This window comes from Pongo pygmaeus, chromosome 4 (genome assembly GCF_028885625.2).
Source record: "Pongo pygmaeus isolate AG05252 chromosome 4, NHGRI_mPonPyg2-v2.0_pri, whole genome shotgun sequence".
In the NCBI taxonomy this organism is placed as follows: Eukaryota; Metazoa; Chordata; class Mammalia; order Primates; family Hominidae; genus Pongo; species Pongo pygmaeus.
In genome coordinates this window covers 123,545,140-123,569,796 of record NC_072377.2, presented here as the reverse complement: position 1 = coordinate 123,569,796, position 24,657 = coordinate 123,545,140, and the positions used below count along the sequence as shown (strand labels likewise).

General features: G+C 36.0%; 1 protein-coding gene across 6 annotated transcripts in view; it reads right to left on the bottom strand.

Moving 5' to 3' along the window:
* Positions 1–24,657, bottom strand: part of DMXL1 (Dmx like 1) — a 185,921-nt gene that overhangs the window by 29,353 nt on the left and 131,911 nt on the right. For 3 of the 6 annotated variants that reach the window (XM_063665156.1, XM_063665157.1, XM_063665160.1), the window contains 5 exons: positions 23,273–23,358; positions 21,779–21,980; positions 16,348–16,465; positions 12,874–12,936; positions 2,870–2,956 (listed from right to left, as the gene is read on the bottom strand). In XM_063665156.1, the coding sequence (XP_063521226.1) occupies positions 2,870–2,956; positions 12,874–12,936; positions 16,348–16,465; positions 21,779–21,980; positions 23,273–23,358 (556 nt within the window). The remainder of the gene's footprint in view (positions 1–2,869; positions 2,957–12,873; positions 12,937–16,347; positions 16,466–21,778; positions 21,981–23,272; positions 23,359–24,657) is intronic. The other 3 variants (XM_063665158.1, XM_054489789.2, XM_063665159.1) reach the window with 1 other exon arrangement.

The window sequence follows — 24,657 nt, the reverse complement described above, 5'->3', positions numbered from 1 at the left end:
TGTACATCTTGGCTGGGGGCGGTGGCTCACGTCTATAATCCTACCACTTTAGGAGGCTAAAGCAGGCAGACAGTTTGAGCTCAGGAGTTCGATAGTAGCCTGGGCAACATGGCAAAACACTGTCTCTACAAAAAATACAAAAATTAGTTGGGCACGGTGGCATGCACCTGTAGTCCCAGCTACTTGGGAGAATGAGGTGAAAGGATTGCTTGAGCCCAGAAGGTCGAGGCTGCAGTGAGCTGACACTGCACCACAGCCCTGGGCACCAGGCATGAGACCCTGTCTCAATAAATAAATAAATTAATTAATTAATTAAATGTGTACCTTTGAAACAGAAAACAGGAAGATATTGACAGCAAAGAGAAAATAGGATTACCATTACTGCTATGTTAGATTCTAACATAAACTATTAAGAAAAAACTGAGACCTTAGAAATAAATGAAAAAATGACATAGCTAGATTATTGGGTGGTAATTCTCCATGGGTATCTCAAATTCTGCATGTTTTATAAGTGAGTCATGTCTGCCCTTTTTTCTGCAGTATAATTGCCAGGATGTTTGTATAACTATCGTCTCTCCCTCCAGAGCAAAGGGCAAGTATGCTTACTATCTATTATAAAAGATTTGGGTTCCCTAAACTCAGCGATCCTCTCCTGTAATATAACCTACTATGTGTGTAGGTAAGGTAGGTATCATCTGGCCCTCTTCCTGTCATTCTCTGGAAATTGTGGCTCAGGTAACCAGTGTAAAGTGCTGATTTTCTGGTTATTGCTTTTGCTGTTAGACATAAACTGTCCTTTGTCTCTGATCCAAGAGTCGTATGTCTTCTAACAGCATCCACTAAAGTGTTTAATGGATCAATTAAACGGACTGTTTAAACAATCCACTGCCTGCCTCAAACAGAACTGTTTCTGTGGCAACTAACAGAAACAGAAAGCTAACTGTTAGTTTTAATTTAAGGTAAAATCTGAGACCCTTCATAGTTTTCAACACGGGTCGTTCCGAACTAAACAAATGGCAAAAAAGTCTCAATGGCATTTAAAAAAATGCAACTTAAAGCAAAAGGTATTATTTCTCAGCTGCAAATTTAGTAAGGATATTAAAAATAGCAAATCAGCTGGGCGCAGTGGCTCAGGCCTGTAATCCCAGCACTTTGGGAGGCCGAGGCAGGCGGATCACTAGGTAAAGCAATCGAGACCATCCTGGCCAACCAATATGGTGAAACACTGTCTCTACTAAAAATACAAAAATTAGCTGGGTGTAGTGGCGCACACCTGTAGTCCCAGCTACTTGGGAGGCTGAGGCAGGAGAATCGCTTGAACCTGGGAGGCAGAGGTTGCAGTAAGCCAAGATCGCACCACTGCACTCCAGCCTGGGCAACAGAGCGAGACTCTGTCTCAAAATAAAATAAAATAAAGTAAAATAAAATAAAATAAAATAAATAAAAATAGCAAATCTGGGGAAATAAAAATTAAACAGGCATATTCATAGACAGTAACCTGTAGACTTTATATATGTGAATAACTATTCATTACCAGTACTTATATATAAACCCCCAAGAAGAAAACAACTAGTTTCTTTTATAGCACAGAATATTTTAAATCATATTTTCTTCAAGAAAGAGCAGGTAATGCAGGTATAGATAATAATTTTTTTTTGTAGAGACAGGGTCTCACAATGTTGCCCAGGCTGGTATCAAACTCCTGGCCTCTAGTGATCCTACTGCCTTGGCCTCCCAAAGTGTTGGGATGACAGGTGTGAGCAACCACACCTGGCCAATAATTTTGTATTTGACATGTATATATAATATCATGTCATATAGATATTACAACTGGCTAAGGGGCTGACTCCAGATTTGCCTGTTTCAAACAGAGCTGTTTCTTTGACAACAGAACTGTTTGAAGCAGGCAAATCTGGAATCAGCCCCTTAGCCAGTCTTTGCTCAACAGTGTCTAAGAAGGAAATTAAGTGAAGGACACAGAACAACAAAGATACTGTCCAGAAGAATTCAGAGAAGACAGACATAGCACAGAAAGATAGAAAACCGACTGGTGAAAGGATTACTAAATGGGTAATTTCCCTGTATATCACACTTCCCTGTATATATTACAGGGTATGTATCTACATAACATTTAACAATTATTTTAAAATTAGGAACATATGAACATTTTATATATACGTATACAATATCTCCTTTAGGTATCTTCTAGGAATACATAAAAAGTAGATACACATATCCTTTAAGTTAATGGAAGGAAAACAAAAGAATAACTAGAAGTCATCAGGAACTATACAGCAAGGCAATCAGGGGAGACAGAAGGGGAAAATGATTAAGACAGATTTCAATCTTGGACTATAGTACCTAAGGCCACCTCTTCTGTGAGGAGCATATAGACATCTAAGGAGGATGTTAAGTAGAAATTTAAGAAATACTAAGAAAATACACATGTTGGGCAGCTATTGGAGGTATAAATCAAAGAGGGAGAATTTGAGTCATATATAAGCTTAAATCTTACCAAATACCCAGAACCACATTTGACATATTCATAAGGAATATAAAAAACTTTTTCTGTGGGTTAACTACTATACTACACTGTATAAATTCTAAAGCAATTGTCTATATATTTGGTACTTCTCTCTGCATAGTAATAAAACATTATGTATTTTATCAGCTGTATCTCCAAAATCATATAATAACAAAATCACATTATGAAATAATATCATTTTATAAAATTAAAAAAGTATCCAGATTGCAATTTAAGGAACTGGAAGCAGCTTTGGGAAAGAAATACTGGATAAACTGATAAAATAGAAGATATTATCCAACTATAAATACTTAATAAACAAAAGAAGAATGTCTATGTACTTACCTTATTAACAGCAAATGCAGTAATGATATCAGATTCCTTATGAATAATTCTTGCTTTACCTCCAGGATATCCCAAATCTGCTTCTATCTAAATAAAAGGAAACAAAACACAAAAATGCACTGATTTTAGTAATAGAACTAATAATATATGCCAATCTATCAATCAGTACTTGCATAAATTATTTTAAGAAACTAGATATTTCAATTCTAAAGGTATTATTGTATATGCTAATTATCCCTAAAACAAAATTTGACAAGGGAAATTTAAATTTCTTCAAACTTGCTTTTTTACACATAAAAAAACAGCTGATACAACATACAACTTCATTAAGTGGCTATCCTCCCGAGATACAGTTAATTAACTTTAAAGGATCAACACATTCTAATTATTAAAGCAAAATGTATTTACCAAGTTTCTTAGCATTATAATTCTTTAATATTATTTTTTAGAAATTTAAAAGGTCAGATAGTCAATATTTTAGGTTTTGCAGACCACAAAGGGTCACTGTTGCATTTTTTCCAAACCCTTTAAAAATTCTCAGCTCATGGACTATATAGAAGCAGGTGAGATTTGGCCAGATGGCTGTAGTTAACCTTTGATTTATAGAGAAACCTGAAATCCTGAAAGGCAATGTAACTTGCCCAAGTGAGTAATCATTTTAGTAGCTAAATAAACCACCATTCTAAGTACTTTAGATGAGGGACATATATTTGACTTTCCGCTTACTCCAGACAAAGTGTATACATCTTTGGACTTAGAAAAGAATACTATATAAAATCGACACTTACTAAAATAAGCTGAAAAGAGGAGGCAATTAAAGAGTTGAAATGTTGCCTAATATAAGACATTATTTCATATTATCCTGTCTTTTTTTTTTTTTTTTTTTTTGAGATGGATGCTCTTGTCGCCCAGGCTGGAGGGCAGTGGCCCACAGTCTCAGCTCACTGCAACCTCTGCCTCCCAGGTTGAAGCGATTCTCCTGCTTCAGACTCCCAAGTAGCTGGGATTACAGGTGCCTGCCACCACACCGGGCTAATTTTTGTATTTTTAGTAGAGACAGGGTTTCACTATTTTGGCCAGGCTGGTCTCGAACTCCAGACTTCAGGTGATTTGGCCGCCTTGGCCTCCCAAATGCTAGGATTATGGGCGTGAGCCACCACACCCAGCCATTCTAACTTTCAATCTTTTAAAATGAATTAGGTTTACAGACTTATTGTGAAATGCATAAATTATCTGAAATCAGCATACAATAAATTCACTTACGGCAAAATTTTTATAGAAATATCACCAATGCCTGGCCATTGACCACAGAACTGATCAGAATATGCAGTGTTTTAAAAATAGCAACTAAGGTCAGGTGTGGTGGCTCACGCCTGTAATCCCAGCACTTTGAGAGGCTGAGGTGAGTGGATCACTTGAGGTCAGGAGTGGCCAACATGGAGAAACCCTGCCTTTACTAAAAATACAAAAATTAGCCAGGCGTGATGGTGCGCATCGGTAATCCCAGCTACTTGAGTGGCTGAGGCATGAGAATCACTTGAACCCAGGAGGCAGAGACTGCAGTAAGCCAAGATCGAGCCATTGTACTCCAGCCCAGGCAACAGAGCAAGACCCTGTCTCAAAAAAATAAATAAATAAAATAAAGGCAATTAAGATGACTGTTCAATTGGAAAGTTCAAAGAGACTTACAAGATAACCAAACCAAAGTACCCCTGCACAAACAAAAATCAGTCGCCAGATATAAAGAGTCAAATATATTCTAATCTAAAGTATAATTTGCTTAGGAAGAATTTCAGTATTCGCTGAACATTCTGGCTGACTTGAGGATCAACTTGTCTTCTAAGGAAAGTCTCAGCTCTGACTACAAAAGGCTGATCATCCGTTAACGATGTACAAGTCAAATTCCATAATTTTATGACAAAATTCCAACTTACCCACCAATCTGCCTGGTGTCTAAAGTATACTAAATGTTCATTCTTAGGTTATGAAGAAATTGGCAACAGAGAAAGATGATGGCTCCATGGAATAGAGGGATGTGCCACTTGCTGGTAATGGTTGGATGGGGGATCATACCAGTTTCACCTGGGGAGCTTTTTCAAACTTTACATGTATGGGAAGAAAGCTCCTGCAGGTATGAACTTCAAAAAACCTTTCTCTATGTAGGAATACATTCCTGTCCTCGTTATTTACTAAAAACATTGTTTCTCAATAAGGTGGTGTCAAGATAACCTGAATAAGAATCAACTGAGGTGATTTTTTTAAAAATACAAATATTCTGAACCCCATGTCAGATACATAATCAGAATGTCATGGGGGTGGGTCAAAGAAATAGTGGTATCTCAGAAGTCTTAACTTAAATTTGTGAATGACCATAAGTGGCAGAAGATAAGATTGGAGATAAAGGTAGAGGTTCAGCTCTTGCAGGGCCTTAAAAGACATAATAAAGAGTTCAAATCCTGTTCTAAGGCAGAGAAACCATTGATGGATTTTGAAAAGTCAGGCTACTGTGAGATAAAACATAAAGGGTTTGAGAATGACTATCAGAAAACCAGTTAAAAGGCGACTACAGTAGCTGAAGTATGAGATCATAGTGGGTTGGATTAGGGCAGTAGGAATGGTGATAGTGATAAGTGGCTGGAATTGGGATACATTTTGTTAATGGACTGTAATCATAGTGTGAATAAAAGAAGGAAAGAAAAAGGATGAATCCTAGTTGTCAGGCCTGACAGGTGGGTGAGCAAAGGTACCATTTACTGAGATGGACAGAAGTGAAGGAAACAGTGGGGAGTAGGTTCGGAGCAGGCAATGTCTGGAGTTGGGGAAATTAGTTGGGACTAGAGAGATTTGAGAGTTGTCAGCATACAGATTATATTAATATTTAAACTGTAAGATAACCCAAGGAGAGAGTACAGATAGGAAAGATAAAAAGTTAGAGAAGTGAATTCTGGGGACACCAATATTTCAAGGATGGGAAAAAGGACAATTCAGTAGTTATCAATTAGCTAACATAAGAAATAGAAGAGTTTGATATTATGGAAACTGAGTGAGGAAACAATTTTAGAAAATGTTATGGGTCAACACTACCAAATGATTATTAAGAAGATGAATCATATGAAGATAGATAATTGACTACTAAATTTAGTATACTGGAAGTCAATGGTGACTATGTCTAGGACAATCTCAGTGGAGTAGGCTGGAGATAATTACCAAATTAGAGAGAATGTGATATCTGGTGAATAAGAAGGGGAGTCCACAGGGAAAGGATCACAGAGACATTCAACTGAATTGATAATGTTTTATTTCTTAAGCTGGGTGGTTTGTTTATGGTGTTTCAATATTATTGTTTAAATCTTGAAGGACTTTACAGGCAACTCTAAGTGAATTTTGCTACATAGGAGACTAGAGAAATGGAGTATTTTTTAAAGGCAAAACATTAAAATATATTTGCTCATGCTGATGAGAATAATTTGAGAGAGGTAAACATTTATTGACAAGGAGAGAGGGAGATGGGCTTCAGTTATTAAGAACTGAAGACAAGTCCTTGGGTAGGTGAAAGCAGATAAGATCTGTGCACAAGTGAAAGCTCTGGCCTTGAATAAAAGGGTGACAGTTCACTCACTGTTAGAGGAGGCAGAAGAAAATATCTGCATACAGAGCAGAAATTAGATGATGATGGGCAGGTTAGGCTAAATCACTGCTGACTGCACTTATTTTGACAGCAAAATATATTGATCTGTGGGGAGTGGGAAACAAATACTGGAAGTTTGAGGAAACAGGGAAAAAGTATGAAAATGAAAATGAAAAAACAGATTTGCTATAGAGCAATTTATTATGACTGCAGAGTAGTTTTATATTAATTTGGGATTTGTGCTAATAAATTTAAAGTGAGGCAAGCTCCAGGGTTTCTGCTTTTCCTCCAAACATGTTCAGCTGCTTGAGTGCAGGCACAGAATAGGACAAAGAGTTGGGTTTAAGAAGGTTTGGGAATTTTCAAGGCAAGTAGGAAGAACAGGGATAAGGATGTTTGCAAGTGACTGACTGATTCCATGATGGATCATGAAATCTAAGCTGGGAAGGGAAGGAAGTAGGAACATGATACAGTCAGCTAAAAACAGAGACAGAACTTGCGTGTGCTATGAATATAGTTTTATTTGTTAAAGACCTCACGACATAACATTATAGTTAAAAAAAAAAAATCACAATGAATATGGTCTTAAAAGATCTCCTAAAGTTTCAAGTCACACTTTGTAAAGATGTCATGCTTTGATTGGGCTGGACATGTAAAGAAAAAACAATCCAAATATTAACGCTAAAAGAGATTTAAAGAGATTATGCAGATCAAAAACTAAACACAGAACTGCTATATGATCTAGCAATTCCACTTCTGTATATACCCCAAAAAACTGAAAGCAGAGATTCAGACATTTGTATATTAATGTTCATAGCACCATTATTCACAATAACCAAGACACACACAACTCAAATGTCCACTAACTGACGAATGGATAAACAAAATGTATGAACATACATTAGAATACTATTCAGCCTTAAAAAGAAAGGAAATTCTGACACATGCTAAAATATGGAAGAACCTTAAAGACATTATGCTTGGTGAAATAAACTAGTCACAAAAGGATAACTATTATACAATTCCATTTATATGAGGTACCTAGGGATAGTAAAATTCATAGATACAAAAAGCAGAATGGTGGTTGCCTGGAGTGGGGGCCAGAGGAATGGGGAGCTGTTGTTTAGTGGGCACAAAGTTTCAGTTTGGAGAGGATGAAAAAGTTCTGGAGATGGATGGTGTGTTGGTTGCAGAGCAGTGTAAATGTACTTATGGCCACTGGGCTGCTTTACAAATGGTTAAAATGGTAACTTTTATGTTATTTATATTTTACCACAAAAAGGAATTATGCAGAAACTGATCTGAACTTTGCTTGGGTTCCACAGAGCTGCCATTAGAAGCTGGAGGAGAAAGGGATAGTTATAATAGATTAACACTAGGATCCTACGGAATATTTCAATTAGAGAAGCAACAGGTTTAAAATTATCAGCCCTAATTTTACACGTCAGTAAATGAAGCTCCAAGAGTGGAAGAAGTGAAAGGTCATACAGCAGATCCATGGAAAAAGTGACTGAGACCCTGGGTAGTCAGTGGTAATTTTCATTTACTAAAACCTACAATATAAGGTTGTGTACTTGGAATACTTCATTGCCACTCTAACGACACAAATATGAAGTAAAATGATATCTAAAGAATACTGAAGGCATAACTGAAAGAAAATAGGAAGCAATCAGGTGAACATAAAATGGTGTCAATACCCCAAATATTAGGGAATATAAATACTACAGAAGACATAATTTGGTTTTCAAAGTCATAGCAGAAGAAGGAGAGGCAGCATCACCATGTATTCTACACATATTTTAATAGGGCAACATGATAACTTTATGCCAGTAAGTCTGACAACAAATGAAATGTACACTTCTTGAAAGACATGTACTACCAAAACTGACTCAAGAAATAGATAAACCTGAATTGCCCTATATCTGTTAAGGAAATTAAATTTGTCATTTAAAAAACTTCAGGATTCTACCAAACACTTCAGAAATAACACTAATTCTATAAAAATTATTCCCCAAAATTAAAGAGGACAGAACCTTCGTCAATTCATTCTAAGAGTCTAGCATTAATCTGAGACCAACACAAACAACATTGTAAGAAAACTACAAACCAATATCCCTCATGAACATAGATGTAAAAATTCTTAAAATTTTATCAAATGTAACTATATATAAAAAGGATAACACATCATGACCAAGCATAGCTTATGCTGGGAATGCTAGATTGGTTTAACATTAAAAAAAAAAATCCTTAACCTATCATACTAAAAAAGAAAAAAGGATGATCATTTCAATAGTAGGCAAAAAAAAAAAAATCATTTGATAAAATCCAACATCCTTTCCTTATTAAAAACTCTTAACAAAGTAGGAATGCAAAGAAATGTCCTCAAACTTAGGGCATCTACAACAAACTTAAAGAAAACATTATACTTAATAATAAAAGACTGCTTTCCCCAAGATCAGAAACAAGATAATAATGTCTGCTGGTGATCACTTCTATTCAACATTGGACTGGAAGTTGTAAGTCAGAGTGATAAGGCAAAAAAAAAAAAAAAAAAAGAAAAGAACTTAGAAGAATAATATATTTGAATGACTTACAATACATGACTTCAAGATTTATTATAAAGTTATAGTGATAAAGACAGTGAGCTATTACCATAAAGATGGATCAATGGCCCAAAACAGACTCCAGAATTAGACCTACACATCTGTGTCAAATGATTTTTGAAAAGGTGAAAGAGGTAGTTTAGTGAAAGAAAAGATAGTCTTTTCAACAAATAATGCTGTAACAATTGACATACAGATGCAAAAACAACAACAGTAACAAAGAACTGAGGTCTATACTTCACACCATGTAAATAAATTAACTTGAAGTGGATTATAGACCTAAATGTAATACTGAAACTCAAAAACACTTAGAACAGGAGAAAGTTTTTGTGATCTTAGGTTAGGCAAAGATTTCTTAAATACAACACCAAAAAGAAAGTGAATAACCAGAACTAACACATTAGACATCATCAAAATTAAGAACTTCTGCACTTCAAAAGAACTTGTGGCCGGCTGCGGTGGTTCACGCTCCTAATCCCAACACTTTAGGAGACCAAGGTGGGCAGATCACTTGAGCCCAGGAGTTTGAGACCAGCCTGGGTAACATTGTGAAATCCAGTCTACTCATCTGCTAAAAATATAAAAATTAGCCGGGTGTGGTAGTGCACACCTGAGGTATGAGAATCGCTTGTACCCAGGAGGTGGAGATTGCAGTGAGCCAAGATCATACCACTGCACTCCAGCGTAGGCAACAGAGCAAGACTTTGTTTAAAAAATAAATAAATAAAATGAAAACACCTTGTAAACAGAATGAAAAGACAAGCCATAGAGTAAGAGAAAATATTTGCAAATCACATTTCTGATAAATTACTTTTATCCAGAACATACAAATAACTGTTAAAATTGAATCAAGAAAACAAGCAACCTAATACAAAATAAACACAAGATTTGAAGGCAATTCATGCAGAAAGATAGACAAATGGCAAATAAGCATGTGATAAGATGCTTGATGCAAATTAAAACCACAATGAACTACTACTACATACCTACTAGAATGGTTAAAATGAAAATATAGACTACACACCAACTGTTGGTAAGAATGTGATGAGAGGCTGGGCATTGTGGGTCACACCTGTAATCCGAACACTTCAGGAAGCTGAGGTGGGAAGACTGCTTGAGCCCAGAAGTTTGAGACCAGCCTGAGCAACATGGAGAAACCCCATCTCTACAAAAAATAAAAATGAGCTGGGCATGGTGATACATGCCTGTAGTCCCAGCTGCTCACAAGGCTGAGGCAAGAGAACTGCTTGAGCCCAGGAGGTTGAGACTGCAGTGAGCCGTAATCACACCACTGCACCCAGCCTGGGAGACACAGCGAGACCCTGCCTTTAAAAAAAAAAAAAAAAAATAGAATGGGATTTCGTACACCATCCATTGAGAATATACATAAATGGTACAACCACCTTGGAAAATATTTGAATAGTTTCACAAAACGTTTAACATATACCTACACATGATCCAGTCTTTCTACTCCTAGGCATTTACACAAGAGAAATGAAAGTATTTTTCCATAAAATGTGACTTTTGCATGAATATTCAAAGCAGCCTTATTTGGAATAGGTCCAAAATAAAATCAGCTCAAGTGTTCATTAACAGGTAAATAAACTATGGTATATCCATATAATGTAATAAGCATCATAATAAAAAGAATGAACTACTAAAACACACAACATAGATGAATCTTGAAATAATTGTGCTAAGTCAATGGACACAGACTAAAAACCAAAAATGATGTATTATATGATTCTATTTACATAAAATTCCAGAAGACAACAAATGAATCTTTAACACCAGCAAAAAGTTTGGTAGCTGCCTGGGGAAGAGGGTACAGGTGGGAGAGAAAAAAAAATGGAGAGATTAAATTCTGGGGACTGATGGATATAATCATTATCCTGGTTGTGGTGATGGCTTCGCTAGTGTATACACATGCCAAAATTGAACAAGTTGTACACTTTAAATATATGTAGTTATTTTAGGTCAGGCATACCTTACAAAGACTTGTTTTTAAAACTATGTAGCAGTGGGCTTGGAAAAATGCTGGCCAAAATGATGTTAACCCTCCCCTCAAAAAGACTGCATTTTGATGTAGCATGAAGCCGACTATAGAAATACATTATGATTATTAACATTTTATAAACAGTATCAAAACAAAAATGTTTGTATAAGAATTCCTGATATGTGGCTGGGCACGGTGTCTCACACCTGTAATCCCAGCACTTTGGGAGGCCAAGGCAGGCAGATCACCTGAGGTTGGGAGTTTAAGACCAGCCGGACCAACATGGAGAAACCCTGTCTCTATTAAAAATACAAAAATTAGCTGGATGTGGTGGTCCATGCGTGTAATCCCAGCTACTCGGGAGGCTGAGGCAGGAGAATCGCTTGAACACGGGAGGCGGAGCTTGCAGTAAGCTGAGATCGCGCGACTGCACTCCAGTCCGGGCAACCAGAGCGAAACTCCATCTCCAAAAAAAAAAAAAAAAATTCCTGATAATGTGTAGACAGTAATAAGTAATCATCAAAACCCAGGCAAGGAAAATTGTTAACTGATTAAAAGTTTGAATTATATTCCCTCAAAACCCCCAAAGGCCACTAGATATTTTCAAAGTATGAATGACATATAAACTTATTTTGCAAAGTTTTAGTTATAATATACACCTGATATCAAATCAGGCTTTTTAATTAATTGCACAGAATTATTTCTCCTATTTTACCAAAGGATTCCCGTTGGAAAGAATAAGGGGTAGAAATTAGTAACCTTAAAAATTTTTTTGAGCAATTTTTCACTTAAAAATCACTGCTGAGATTGTTCTAAATACAGAATATGAAAAACATGAGTTAAATATTAACCTCATAAAGTCATAGTTGAATTGGCCAGGCGTGGTGGCTCACGCCTGTAATCCTAGCACTTTGGGAGGCCAAGGCAGGTGGATCACCTGAGGTCAGGAGTTTGACATCAGCCTGGCCAACATGGCAAAACCCCATCACTACTAAAAATACAAAAAGAATTAGCCAGGTATGGTGGTGGGCGACTATAATCCCAGCTACTCGGGAGGCTGAGGCAGGAGAATCGCTTGAACCTGGGGGGCAGAAGTTGCAGTGAACCAAGACTGTGCCACTTCACTCCAGCCTGGGCAAAAGAGCGAAACTCCATCTCAAAAATAAAATAAAATAAAGTCATAGTTGAATATGCAATCATAGGACACCTAGGAGTTATTTCATAATTATACAGATTCTCATCTTTTGTGCTTTGGTTCTCAAGTACCATGAACACTTACAATGTATCCTTAAGGCACTTTGCTACATGCTATTGCTACCAGTAAAATAAATGCTATGTAACAGTATTTACTATATTTTTAGGAATATCATTAATTCCTAATTTTAATTTTTTAATATCATTAATTAATTTTAATATCATTAATTCCTAATTTGAATTTTACCTTCAAAAGTGATATCTGCAGAATTAAAACAATACTACTAAACAATTGCTATTGTAATCACATGTATTAAGAACTTTAGTTGTATTTACTCAGAAAAATTTGTAGCCAAAACAAGATACATTCAACTCCCTTTAAAATTGCATTCTCTTATGTAACAAAACAGAAACCACTTTTACAACTGCAGTATTTAAGTTGTTAAAATAAAAGGAGAATAATTTGAGGGAACAATACTTTAAATCCATTGGAAACAAAGACCAGTTTAAAACTAAAATGCAAATGCTTTGTTCTTTTGTGAAAGAATGCAATTTCTAATTTCAGTTGAATGATATTTTGTACCTTATTGATGTTTGGCTCCTCCATCATAGAATTTTTGATGGTTTCACTGTTGTCCTCTAATGACTTCATCAAGAAAGAATAACCACATGACAAAGAGTGAAGATGAGCTGTACCGTGCAAAATACTGGGGATTGTTTAAATGTTATATTTTAAACCAAATTTACTAGAAAAGAACATTATATGGAGTTACTATTCTTAAAATTTCATACACCTTATAAGAAGCATGTGTGAGGGTGCATGCTTAGCGAATGAGCAAAACTTAATCCCTCAGAACTCATTAACCACCACTATAAATTTTATTCTATCCCTAAGAAGTTTTTACTCAATTTCGAAATGTTGACATTAAAGCACGATTGAAACCAAAATACTTTATATTAAAGTAATCAGAGCTACTGCTGTCAGAGTACTATGAACAAAGTCGAATTATTCTCTTACTCACTGCTATGTCTTATTTCCACATCTGAACCTTCAGGAAAATCTCTTGATTAGAAAATTTCAATTTCTACATTTATCTAATTCTCTTACACTGACGAAGCCAGAAATAGTCAATAAATTGCTGGGAAGCACATATACTTCTTAAAAGGGAACAGTAGTACTTATTAAAGAAAGAGTTGTTCCAAGACTTTTAGTTCTTCTCAGAAAGTCAAACAAAACAAAACAAAAAAAAAACAGAAAAAGGAATTGGGAACAATGATGGGAGTTGTCAAGTCCCAATTTTTTATTAAGAATGACTTAATCTAATTGCAGTTGTCTGTACTTTCTATTTAAATACAAAGAGAAGACATTCTATTTTAAAACACAGGTACCAGTAAACTTTACCAAACAGGAAAAGAAAAGATCTGAGAAAACCAGGATTTTAGGGTCAGATGAAGAAACCGTAAAATTTCATTTTCAAACACATAAAGAAATAAAGAAACAGCAGTTCTCAGAATACTCTCCCATCACCTGCCATCCAAAATACAGGGCCTGTCATATATGTATCTCCTAACCATCTGGAAAATCACAGTGACTTTGACTAAATATTTAAGCATAATCATCATTTTAGAAAAATAAGAGATGGAAGGTGATTTTGTTAATACTAAAAATAGGCTAATAACCTTCCCAGTAAAGATTAATTTCACACAAATTCTATATTCTATTTAATTCCATTCAAATCTATGCTTTACTATATAACATTTTTCTTTTCATATTCTTTATCAAAAAGACACTATTTTAAGAGTATCACTATCAAGAATAAAACAACAAAGCAATAACAACAAACTTTTAATAACTACCATTAATTGTGTGAAGGTTTAAATAAGTTAAATCTATTTATCAAAACATTGCAAAGTAAGGGCTATTATAGTCATTTTGCATTAAAAAAACAAAATTCAGAGAAAATATTTAGCTTACTGATAGTCACAAAACTGTTAGTCCAACATTCATATTCATGCTCCTGATTAAAATAATTACAATAAAAATAATTTTAAAATTTTCTTGAGATATTATGAAACTCCAAAGAATAACAGAAATTTTAAAATGTGTAGTTATACTTATTATTTGCTATGTTTATGTATTCTGGCTTGACTATACTACTCTATTTCTTTAATGAGTCTATTCCTGAATCAACTAGACAATCTAATGGCTCCAATAGTTTTTTTGTATTGTTTTCAGAACTACTTCATTTCCCAAATACCCAAATATATCAGCAGTAGAAAAATAAGATTTTTGTAAGATTAATACAATATGTCAATTTTTTTAAAAAAAGATCAAATAAACAAATGAAATACATTCATGTTTGTCTAAATTTCAATATTACACCAAGGTACTCCAGTCAAAAGTCTTCTAAGTCAGCAAGAATACTACATACTATTTCCTGACTTGGTCGATTTGAATATATTTACAAAATGAGGCAAATAGTAAATAACAGCATATACAGTTTCCACTTAAAATTGGTGCTTAAATTGAGAGACAATGAGATATATATGTAATTTTCCTTTAAGGCAGAAAGGTTAGATGTCAATCTTGCTTTTTGCTTACTTGTCTATTGTGAAGCCATTCAATTTATTTCTTCAACTGAAATATCTTCAGTGTTTCCTCCAACTTCAAAAACTGTTCAAAGCTTGCTGTCAGACTAGTTCAATGCTACTCAAAATGTGGTTCACATACCAAATGTCAGTTCTGAACTCTTCATTACCAGTCCAGGAGACAAAAAGAATTGACTACATCACTGTATCTACTGATTAGTTCACCTGAACTTTTCAGTAACAAAACTTTCCCAATGAAAGAAGCAAGTTCCCCATATTATCAAACTGATACTTATTACTAGCACTAAACTAAATGACAAAAAAAAAAACCCATTATGATAATATTAAGGTATAAGCAACCAGTTACACTATAGGTTAATTTGGGTTTGTAAAATTTCATTAATTTAAGCATAATCCACAGAAAAGAAAATGTACATATTTAAAAAGTTGGCTGGGTGCAGTGGCTCAAGCCTATTATCTCAGCACTTTGGGAGGCCAAGGCAGGTAGATCACCTGAGCTCAGGAATTCAAGACCACCCTGGGCAATATGGTGAAACCCTGTCTCTACCAAAAATACAAAAAATTAGCCGGGCATGGTGGCATGCATCTGCAGTCCCAGCTACTAGGGAGGCTGAGGTGGAAGGATCGCTTGAGCCTGGGAGGCAGAGGTTGCAGTGAGCTGAAATGGTGCCACTGTACTCCAACCTGTGTGACAGAGTGAGACTCCATCTCAAAAACAATAAATAAATACAATAAAAATTTTTCAGGCCGGGCGTGGTGGTTCACACCTGTAATCCCAGCACTTTGGGAGGCTGAGGCGGGTGGATCACGAGGTCAGGAGATCGAGACCATCCTGGCTAACACAGTGAAACCCCGTCTCTACTAAAAATACAAAAAAATTAGTTGGGCGTGGTGGCGGGCACCTGTAGTCCCAGCTACTCGGGAGGCTGAGGCAGGAGAATGGTGTGAACCTGGGAGGTACGGAGCGTGCAGTAGCTGAGATCGCACCACTGCACTCCAGCCTGGGTGACAGAGCAAGACTCTGTCTCCAAAGAAAAAATAAATAAATAAATAAATAAATAAAAAATTTTCAGTATACAATTAAACTTCTAAGTTACAATTAAACTTCTAAGATAGACTTCTTTTAACTGTCACATGAAAATCATAGAAAATTTCTATCTTGTCTCTTAAATTGATGATCATGACAATTCAAAATACAAGATGCAGAATATTAACCATTTTTTTCGAGAAAAAAAGTCCCAAATACATTTGAATTAATTAAATTCAATTGATTTATGAAAATACTGCCCCTCTTCTAAATTACACTGTTCTAAGCATTAATTGCCTATGTTTATGATATAAAATGTGTTTTCAAAAAATCTGTAAAATACAACTCATTTTAATGGTTACATGATAATATAAAAGACTTCAATAATAAAATAGTAAACAAGTTTTAACTTATACAGACCTCATTTAGACACCGTTTCTTTGTGAATATATTTTTGATAAAGGTTTCCTGAATTTCTTCCTGCTTCACCAAATACTGCCAAAGCCTCTTCACAGACAGTGCCAGATGGTGTTTGGATCTACAGAGAGAGACAGCAAATTTAATTATAAACTTCAGAAATTTCTGATTAACTTGATAACAATTTCTTGGTGCCACATAAATTATAATAAATTAACTGCAATCAGACCGTATGACTGGAGGCAGATCATGTCGCCAACCTTTTCCTTAAAGGATTAGTAAATAATTTAGGCTTTGTGGACCATATGGTCTCTGTCACAACTACTCAAGTCTGATATTGTACAGGTAAAGTATCCCTTATCTAAAATACTTGGGACCAGAAGTATTTTGAATTTCATATATTTTCAGATTTTGAAATATTTGAATATATGTCTAAATTAAAAATTCATTTATGTTTCATATACATCTTATATGCATAACCTGAAGGTAAGAAATTATATATATATATATATTTTTTTTTTTTTTTTGAGATGGAATCTCAATCTTTGGCCCAGACTGGAGTGCCACAGGGTGATCTTGGCTCACCGCAACCTCCACCTCCTGGGTTCAAGCGATTCTCCTGCCTCAGCCTCCCGAGTAGCTGGGATTACAGGCACCTGACACCATGCCCAGCTAATTTTTGTATTTTTAGTAGAGAAAGGGTTTCACCATGTTGGCAGGCTGGTCTTGAACTCCTGACCTCAGGTGATCCACCCACTTCGGCCTTCCAAAGTGCTGGGATTACAGGCAGTGAAGGTGAGAAATTATATTTTTAATAATTGTGTGCATGAAACAAAGTTTGTGTTAAATAGTTATATGTGGCATTTTCTACTTATAGCATCATGTTGGTGCTCAAAAAATTTTCAATTTTGGAGCATTTTAGATCTGAATTAGGGACTGTCAACTTGCAGTGGGAAAGCAACTACTGCCAATATGCAATTGAGAGCATTTATGGCTATAATCCAATAAAACTTTATTTAAAGAAGCATGGAGAGGTCTGGATTTCACCTGTGGGGATGGCCATAGTTTGTTGATCCCTAACCTAGGGCCACAGGATCTAACAAAAGAAGGTATGCTTTACCAAAATCTCTGGGATATAGCTAAGGCAGCATTAAGAGGGAAATTCATAGCACTAAATGTCCACATCAAAAAGTTAGAAAGATCTCAAATTAACAACCTAACATCATAATGGAAAATATCAGAGAAGCAAGAACAAATAAACCCCAAAGCTAGCAGAAGATAAAAAATAACAAAAATCAGAGCTGAAATGAAAGAAATCGAGACACACAAAACCATTCAAAAGGTCAATGAATCCAGGAGTTGGTCTTTTGAAAAAAGTAGTAAGACAGACAGACTGCCAGCTAGACTAATAAAAAAGAAAAGAGAGAAGATACAAATAAACACAAGTAGAAATGACCAAGGAGATGTTACCACTGACCCCACAGAAATAAAAATAACCATCAGAAACTACTATGGACACCTCAATGCACACAGACTACAAAACCTACAAGAGATGGATAAATTCCTGGACACATACACCCTCCCAAGACTGAACCTGGAAGAAATGATTCCCTGACCAAACTAATAATGAGCTCTGAAATTCAATCAGTAATGAATAGCATACCAACCAAAAAGGGCATAGAACCAGATGGATTCACAGCCAAATTCTACCAAATGTACAAAGAAAAGCTGGTACCATTCCTACTAAAACTATACCAAAAAACTGAGGAGGTAGAACTCCTCCACACCTAATTCTATGAAGTCAACATTATCCTGATACCAAAACCTGGCAGAGATAACAACAAAAAAACAAAGCTGCAAGCCAATATCCTTGATGAATGTCAATACAAAAATCCTCAATAAAATACCTGCAAACTAAACCCAGCAGCACGTCAAAAAGCTAATTCACCATGATCAAGTAGGCTTAATTCCCAGGATGCAAGTTTGGTTCAACATATGCAAATCAATAAATGTGATGAATCACATAAACAGAACTAAAGACAAAAACCACATAATTATATCAATAGATGAAGAAAAGGCTTTTGATAAAATTCAACATCAATCTATGCAAAAACTCTCAATAAACTAGGTATTCAAAGAACATACTTCAAAATAGTAAGAGCCATCTATGACAAACCCACAGCCAACATACTGAATGGGCAAAAGAAGGAAGCATTCTCCTAGAAAACCAACACAAGACAAGGATGCTTTGTCTCACCACTCGTATTCAACCTAGTATTGAAAGTCCTGGCCAGAGCAATCAGGAAAGAGGAAGAAATAAAAGGCATCCACATAGGCAGAGAGGAAGTAAAACTATGCCTGTTTGTAGATGACATGATTCTATATCTAGAAAACCCCATGTCTCAGCCCAAAAGCTCCTAGATCTGATAAACAACTTAGCAAAGTTTCAGGATACAAAAATCAGTGTACAAGAAATCACTAGCATTCCTATAGACCAACAACAGCTAAGCTGCGAGCCAAATCAGGAAGGTAGCCCCATTCACAACTGCCACAAAAAGAATAATATACCTAGGAATACAGCTAACCAGGAGGTGAAAGATCTCTACAGTGAGAATTACAAAACACTGTGCAAAGAAATCAGATAAGACACAAACAAATGGAAAAAACATCCCATGTTCATGGAGAAGAAGAATCAATATCATTAAACTGACCATATTGCCCAAAGCAATTTACAGATTCAATGCTATTCCTAACAAACCACCACCAACATTCTTCACAGAACTAGAGAAACCTATTTTAAAATTAATATGGAACATAAAAAGAGCCTGAATAGCAAGGCAATCCTAAGCAAAAAGAACAAAACTGGAATCACATTACCTGATTTCGATGTATACTACAAAAATACAGTAACCAAAACAGAACAGTATTGGTACAAAAACAGGCACATTGACCACTGGAACAGAATAGAGAACTGGGAAGTAAGGTGACACACCTCTGGCCATCTGATCTTCGACAAAGCTGACAAAAACAAGCAATCAAGAAAAGACTCCCTATTCTATAAATGGTGCTGGGATAACCGGTTAGCCAAATGCAGAAGATTGAAACTGAACCCCTTCCTTGCAACATACACAAAAATCAACTCAAGATGGATTAAAGACTTACATGTAAAACCAAAAGCTATAAAAATTTTAGCAAACAACCTAGGCAACACCACCCCGGACATAGGAACAGGCAAAGATTTTATGACAAGGACCCCAAAAGAAATTGCAACAAAAGCAAAAATTGACAAATAGGATCTAATTAAACTTAAGAGCTTCTGCACAACAAAAGAAACTATCAACAGAGTAAACAGACAACCTACAGAATGGGAGAAAATATTTTCTAACTATGTACCTGACAAAGGTCTAATATCCAGCATCTATAACGAACATCAACCAATTTAAAAAAGAAAAACAAACAACACCATTAAAAAGTGGGCAAAGGACATGAACAGACACTGACTGCACAAGAAGACGTACATACCAATGAGCCTAAGAAAAAAGCTCAGTATCACTGATCATTTGAGAAAAGCAAATCAAAAGCACAATGAGATACCATCTCACACCAGTCAGAATGTTATCATTAAAAAATAAGAGTATTTATAAAAAATAACAGATGCTGGGAAGGTCGCAGAGAAAAGGGAACACTTATGCACTGTCAGTGGGAGTGTAAATTACTTCAATCATTGTGGAAAGCAGTATGGTGATTCCTCAAAGAGCTAAAAATAGAACTATCATTTGACCCAGCAATCCCATTACTGGGTATATACCTAGGGTAATATAAATCATTCTACCATAAAAGACACATGCACACAAGTGTTTGCTGCAGCATTATTCACAATAGCAAAGACATGGAACCTAAATGCTCATCAGTGACAGACTGGATAAAGAAAATGTGGTACAGATACAAGAAATACTATGCAGCCATAAAAAAGAATGAGATCATGTCTTTTGTGGGAACATGGATGGAGCTGGAGGTTACTATCCTTAGCAAACTAGCACAAGAACAGAAAACCAAATACTGTATGTTCTCACTTGTAAGTGGGAGCTAAATGTTGAGAACTTGTGAACACAAAGAAGGGAACAACAGATAGTGGGGTCTACTTGAGGGGGAAGTGGGGAGGACAAAGAGGATCAGAAAAAAAAACTATTGGGGGCCAGGCATGGTGGCTCACAGCTAAAATCCCAGCACTTTGGGGGGCTGTGGCAGGCGGACTGCTTGAGCACAGAAGTTTGAGACCAGCCTGAGTAACAAGGTGAAACCTTGTCTCTACAAAAAATACAAAAAATTAGCTGGGCGTGGTGGTGTGTGCCTGTGATCCCAGCTACTCAGGAGGGTGAGACAGGAGGACTGTTTGTGCCCAGGAGGTGGAGGCTGCAGTGAGCTGTGATCGTGCCACTGCACTCCAGCCTGGTTAATAGAGCAAGACTTTGTCTCCAAAAAAGGAAAAATAACTACCGGGTACCAGGCTTAGTACTACCTGAGTGATGAAATAACTTGTAGAACAAATCCTCATGATGTGAGTTTATTTCTGGGTTCTCTATTTTGTTCCACTGGTCTATTTGTCTATTTTTGTACCAGTACCACGCTGTTTTGGTTACTGTTGCTTTGTAGTATAGTTTGAAGTCAGGTAACGTGATGCCTTGTTCTTTTTGCTGGGAACTGCTTTGGTATTCCAGCTCTCTACTGGTTCCATGTGAATTTTAGAATAATTTTTTTCTAATTCTGTTAAGAATGATGTTGGTAATTTGACAGGAATTGTGCTGAATCTGTTGACTGCTTGTTGTTTAGTGCTGTAAACTTTCCTCTTAACACTTTTGTGACCAGCTATTTTGAAAAGCATTGTTCTAGAGTAGGCATCAATAAACTACAGCTCGCAGTCCAAATCTAGCCTACCTACCATTTTAAGAAATAAAGTTTATTGGACAAAAACTGAATATATTTGTGTACATGTTGTCTATGGTTGCTTTTACTCTACAATGGCAGGGTTGAGTAGTTATGACAAGAACGTACAGCCCAAAAAGTAAAACTCCTATCTTAAAAACAGTATTCAGGGCGGGTGCGATGGCTCATGCCTGTAATCCCAGCACTTTGGGAGGCTGAGGTGGGTGGATCACCTGAGGTCAGGAGTTTGAGACCAGCCTGGCCAACATGGTGAAACCCCATCTCTACTAAAAACACAAAAATTAACCAGGCGTGGTGGCAGGCGCCTGTAATCCCAGCTACCCAGGATTCTGAGGCAGGAGAATTGCTTGAACCCAGGAGGCAGAGGCTGCAGTGAGCTGAGATTGTGCCACCGCACTCCAGCCTGGATGACAGAGCAAGATGCCATCTCAAAAAACAAACAAACATAAACAAACAAAAAAACCCAACTAGCATTCATAAGAAAACCTACTTGAAAGGAGTGTTTGTAGGTTCCAGTAAAGCTTTGTGGCGAAGAATTGCAGGACCTGCAGACAAACTCTCTTCGGTGGTATGACTTGCGATATAATTTTGAGGTGGCCCACCATGAATTTCAAGTCGTCGGAGAAGAACTTGTTCCCAACATTGAAGAGTTTTTAGAACCGCATGACAAAGAGGTGAACTAACTGGAAGCTCTAAAATGGGAACATTGACTCATATTAATCTTATGCAGTAAAATGCCATATTCAATTTTAAGAAAGACTGAAATGAGAGAGGGGAGAGCAGATGCAGGGAAAAAAAAAAGACTGAGATGAAATATTAACATACACTTTGGCAGGGAAGATGTGAAAGGTGAGGTAGGCAAAGAAACCCAGTGGATTACAAAAGGTATGCCATAAATCTGTGTAAGTATTTCAACATTACTGCTTTTGACTTTAATATTACAAGAAAAACGTATCTGAAGATTATGAAAATATGTATGTGGGGAAAATTAATTGCTTTAAATCAAACTTGTCCAACCCATGGCCCACAGGCTGCATGCGGCCCAGACAGCTTTGAATAAAGCCCAATACAAATTCATAAACTTTCTTAAAACATTATGAAATTTTTTGTGATTTTTCTTTTTAGCTCATCATCTACTGTTAGTATGAATGTATTTTATGTGTGGCCCAAGGCAATTATTCTTCTTCCTGTGTGGCCCAGGGAAGCCAAAAGATTGGACACCCCTGCTTTAATTTGTATCAGACTAATTTCTGTACGGCATATAACTCTTTAAGATCTATAGAAAATGAAAACAATACATAAAGTTAAAATTAAATAATACTTGCCATGGAACTCAGCACTTAGCAGTTCTGCCCATTCATACTCTTGAATCCTGATCTCACTTTCAACTTTTAGTTATTCCTACTACTTACCTCCCTATATCTAAATAACATGCTTAATACTTAATTTTTCAATTTTAGAAATGACCTACTGATTTACTACTACGGCGTAATGAGAATAAACTCCTCTGTCCATCATTATGATAGAGTGTCATAAAAATCTTTGGTTAAAGTGGCATTCTTGTGTTTACCTTATCACATATAGAGAACTATAGTTCATAGCAGAATCACTTAGTATGTTATCATGCCCCTTTCTTTCCTGTACAATCTTTTCCTCCTTTGAAGTTAATAATTGCTAGCTTTTGCATTTGCTTAGTTTTCTCTCCATTGTAAAATCCCTCAACACTTGGCTAGAGTATAAATAGAATCTCAATATAGTCAATCACATCACATTCAGTGCCCTTGATTTCTTGGACGTTGCCATCCTCAATCACCTAACAGTATGACAGATACATTTACAGATGGTTGGTTTAGTTAAAAGAAATCTAACCTCTATAACAAGAAATCACTAAACTTTTCCCCCAGTCCAGACAAAAAGAAAAAAAAAAACAGAGCAGTAAGTCAAAAGCAATGGCACCATTAGCTCATGTTGAGCTATTTATTACCTGCAAGATCATGACCTGCAAAGGGATAAAAAGTCTTCAAATTGTTGAGTACCAATTGCACCATCGCCAACCGCATCAAGGACCAACTAAAAATAAAGCAACGATGGATCTGTTAACGATTTCTATAGGGATTTAGAAGAGTATACTACCCTTTGACTCAACAAATTCCACTATTAGGAATCAACCTGAACATACCCCTCTACGAAAACAAAATAATATATGCGTAGAGGTAGTCATGTCAGCATTATCTACAATAGCAGAAGTGTAGAAATAACCAAAATTGTCCATGAGGAGAGTACCTGTTGAATAACTATTTTTGACCTACGGAATATTATGGTAACCATAAGGAAGAATGAAGAAGGATCTCTAAGTGTTAATATGGAGTAAGTTTTGGTATGTACTAATAAATAAAAAGCAGGTAGCAGAACACTATATGTAGTATGCTACCCTCTCTACAAGAAAGCAGGGGGAATAAGTTTAGATAGATGCTTTTGCTTATTTTTGCAAACAGAAGGATAAACCAGAAGCTAATAAAAGTGGTTAGCTGTAGAGGATGTGCAGAAGAAATTGGATAAAGAGAAGTTTAAGTAAAACTTGTGATTTCACATTTTTATATAGTTTGATTTAAAAAAATGTCAGCTTCTCTTTTATTTCAAGTGGAACATATTTATTTCTTAAAGGATTGAATTTTTAGTTATTTTTTAATGGTAAAATACAAAAACATAAAATTTACCATTTTGGCCATTTTTAAGTTTATAGTTCAGGGGCATTAAGTACATTCACATTGCTGTGCAACCACCATCACCATCCAACTCCAGAATTCCTTTCATCTTGCAAAGCTGAAACTCTAAATTCATTCCCCATTCTCCCCCCACCGCCAGCCCTTGAAAACCACTATTTTATTTTTATTCTTTATGTATTTCACTATTCTATGTACCTCATGTAAGTGAAATCACATACTATAACCCTTTCTGTGACTGATTTATTTCACTTAGCATTATATCCATGTTGTAGCATGTGTCAGAATTTCCTTCCTAAGGCTGAATAATACTCCGTTGAACGTACATAGCACATTTTGTTTAGTAATTCATCTGTTAAAACGCACTTGATTGTTTCTTCCCCTCGGTTACTGTAAATAATGCTGCTAAGAACATAGGAAGTACAAATACCTGTTTCAGTCCCTGTTTTCAATATTTTCAGGTATATATCCATAGTGGAAATGCTGGATCATATGGTAATTCTATTTTTAACTTTTCAAGGAAACAGTATACCGTTTTCCACAGTTGCTGCATCATTTTACGTTCCCACCAAAAGTGCACAAATACTCCAATTTCTCCTCATCCTTGCCAGCACTGTTTTTTTTTTTTTTTTTTTTTGTAGCCATC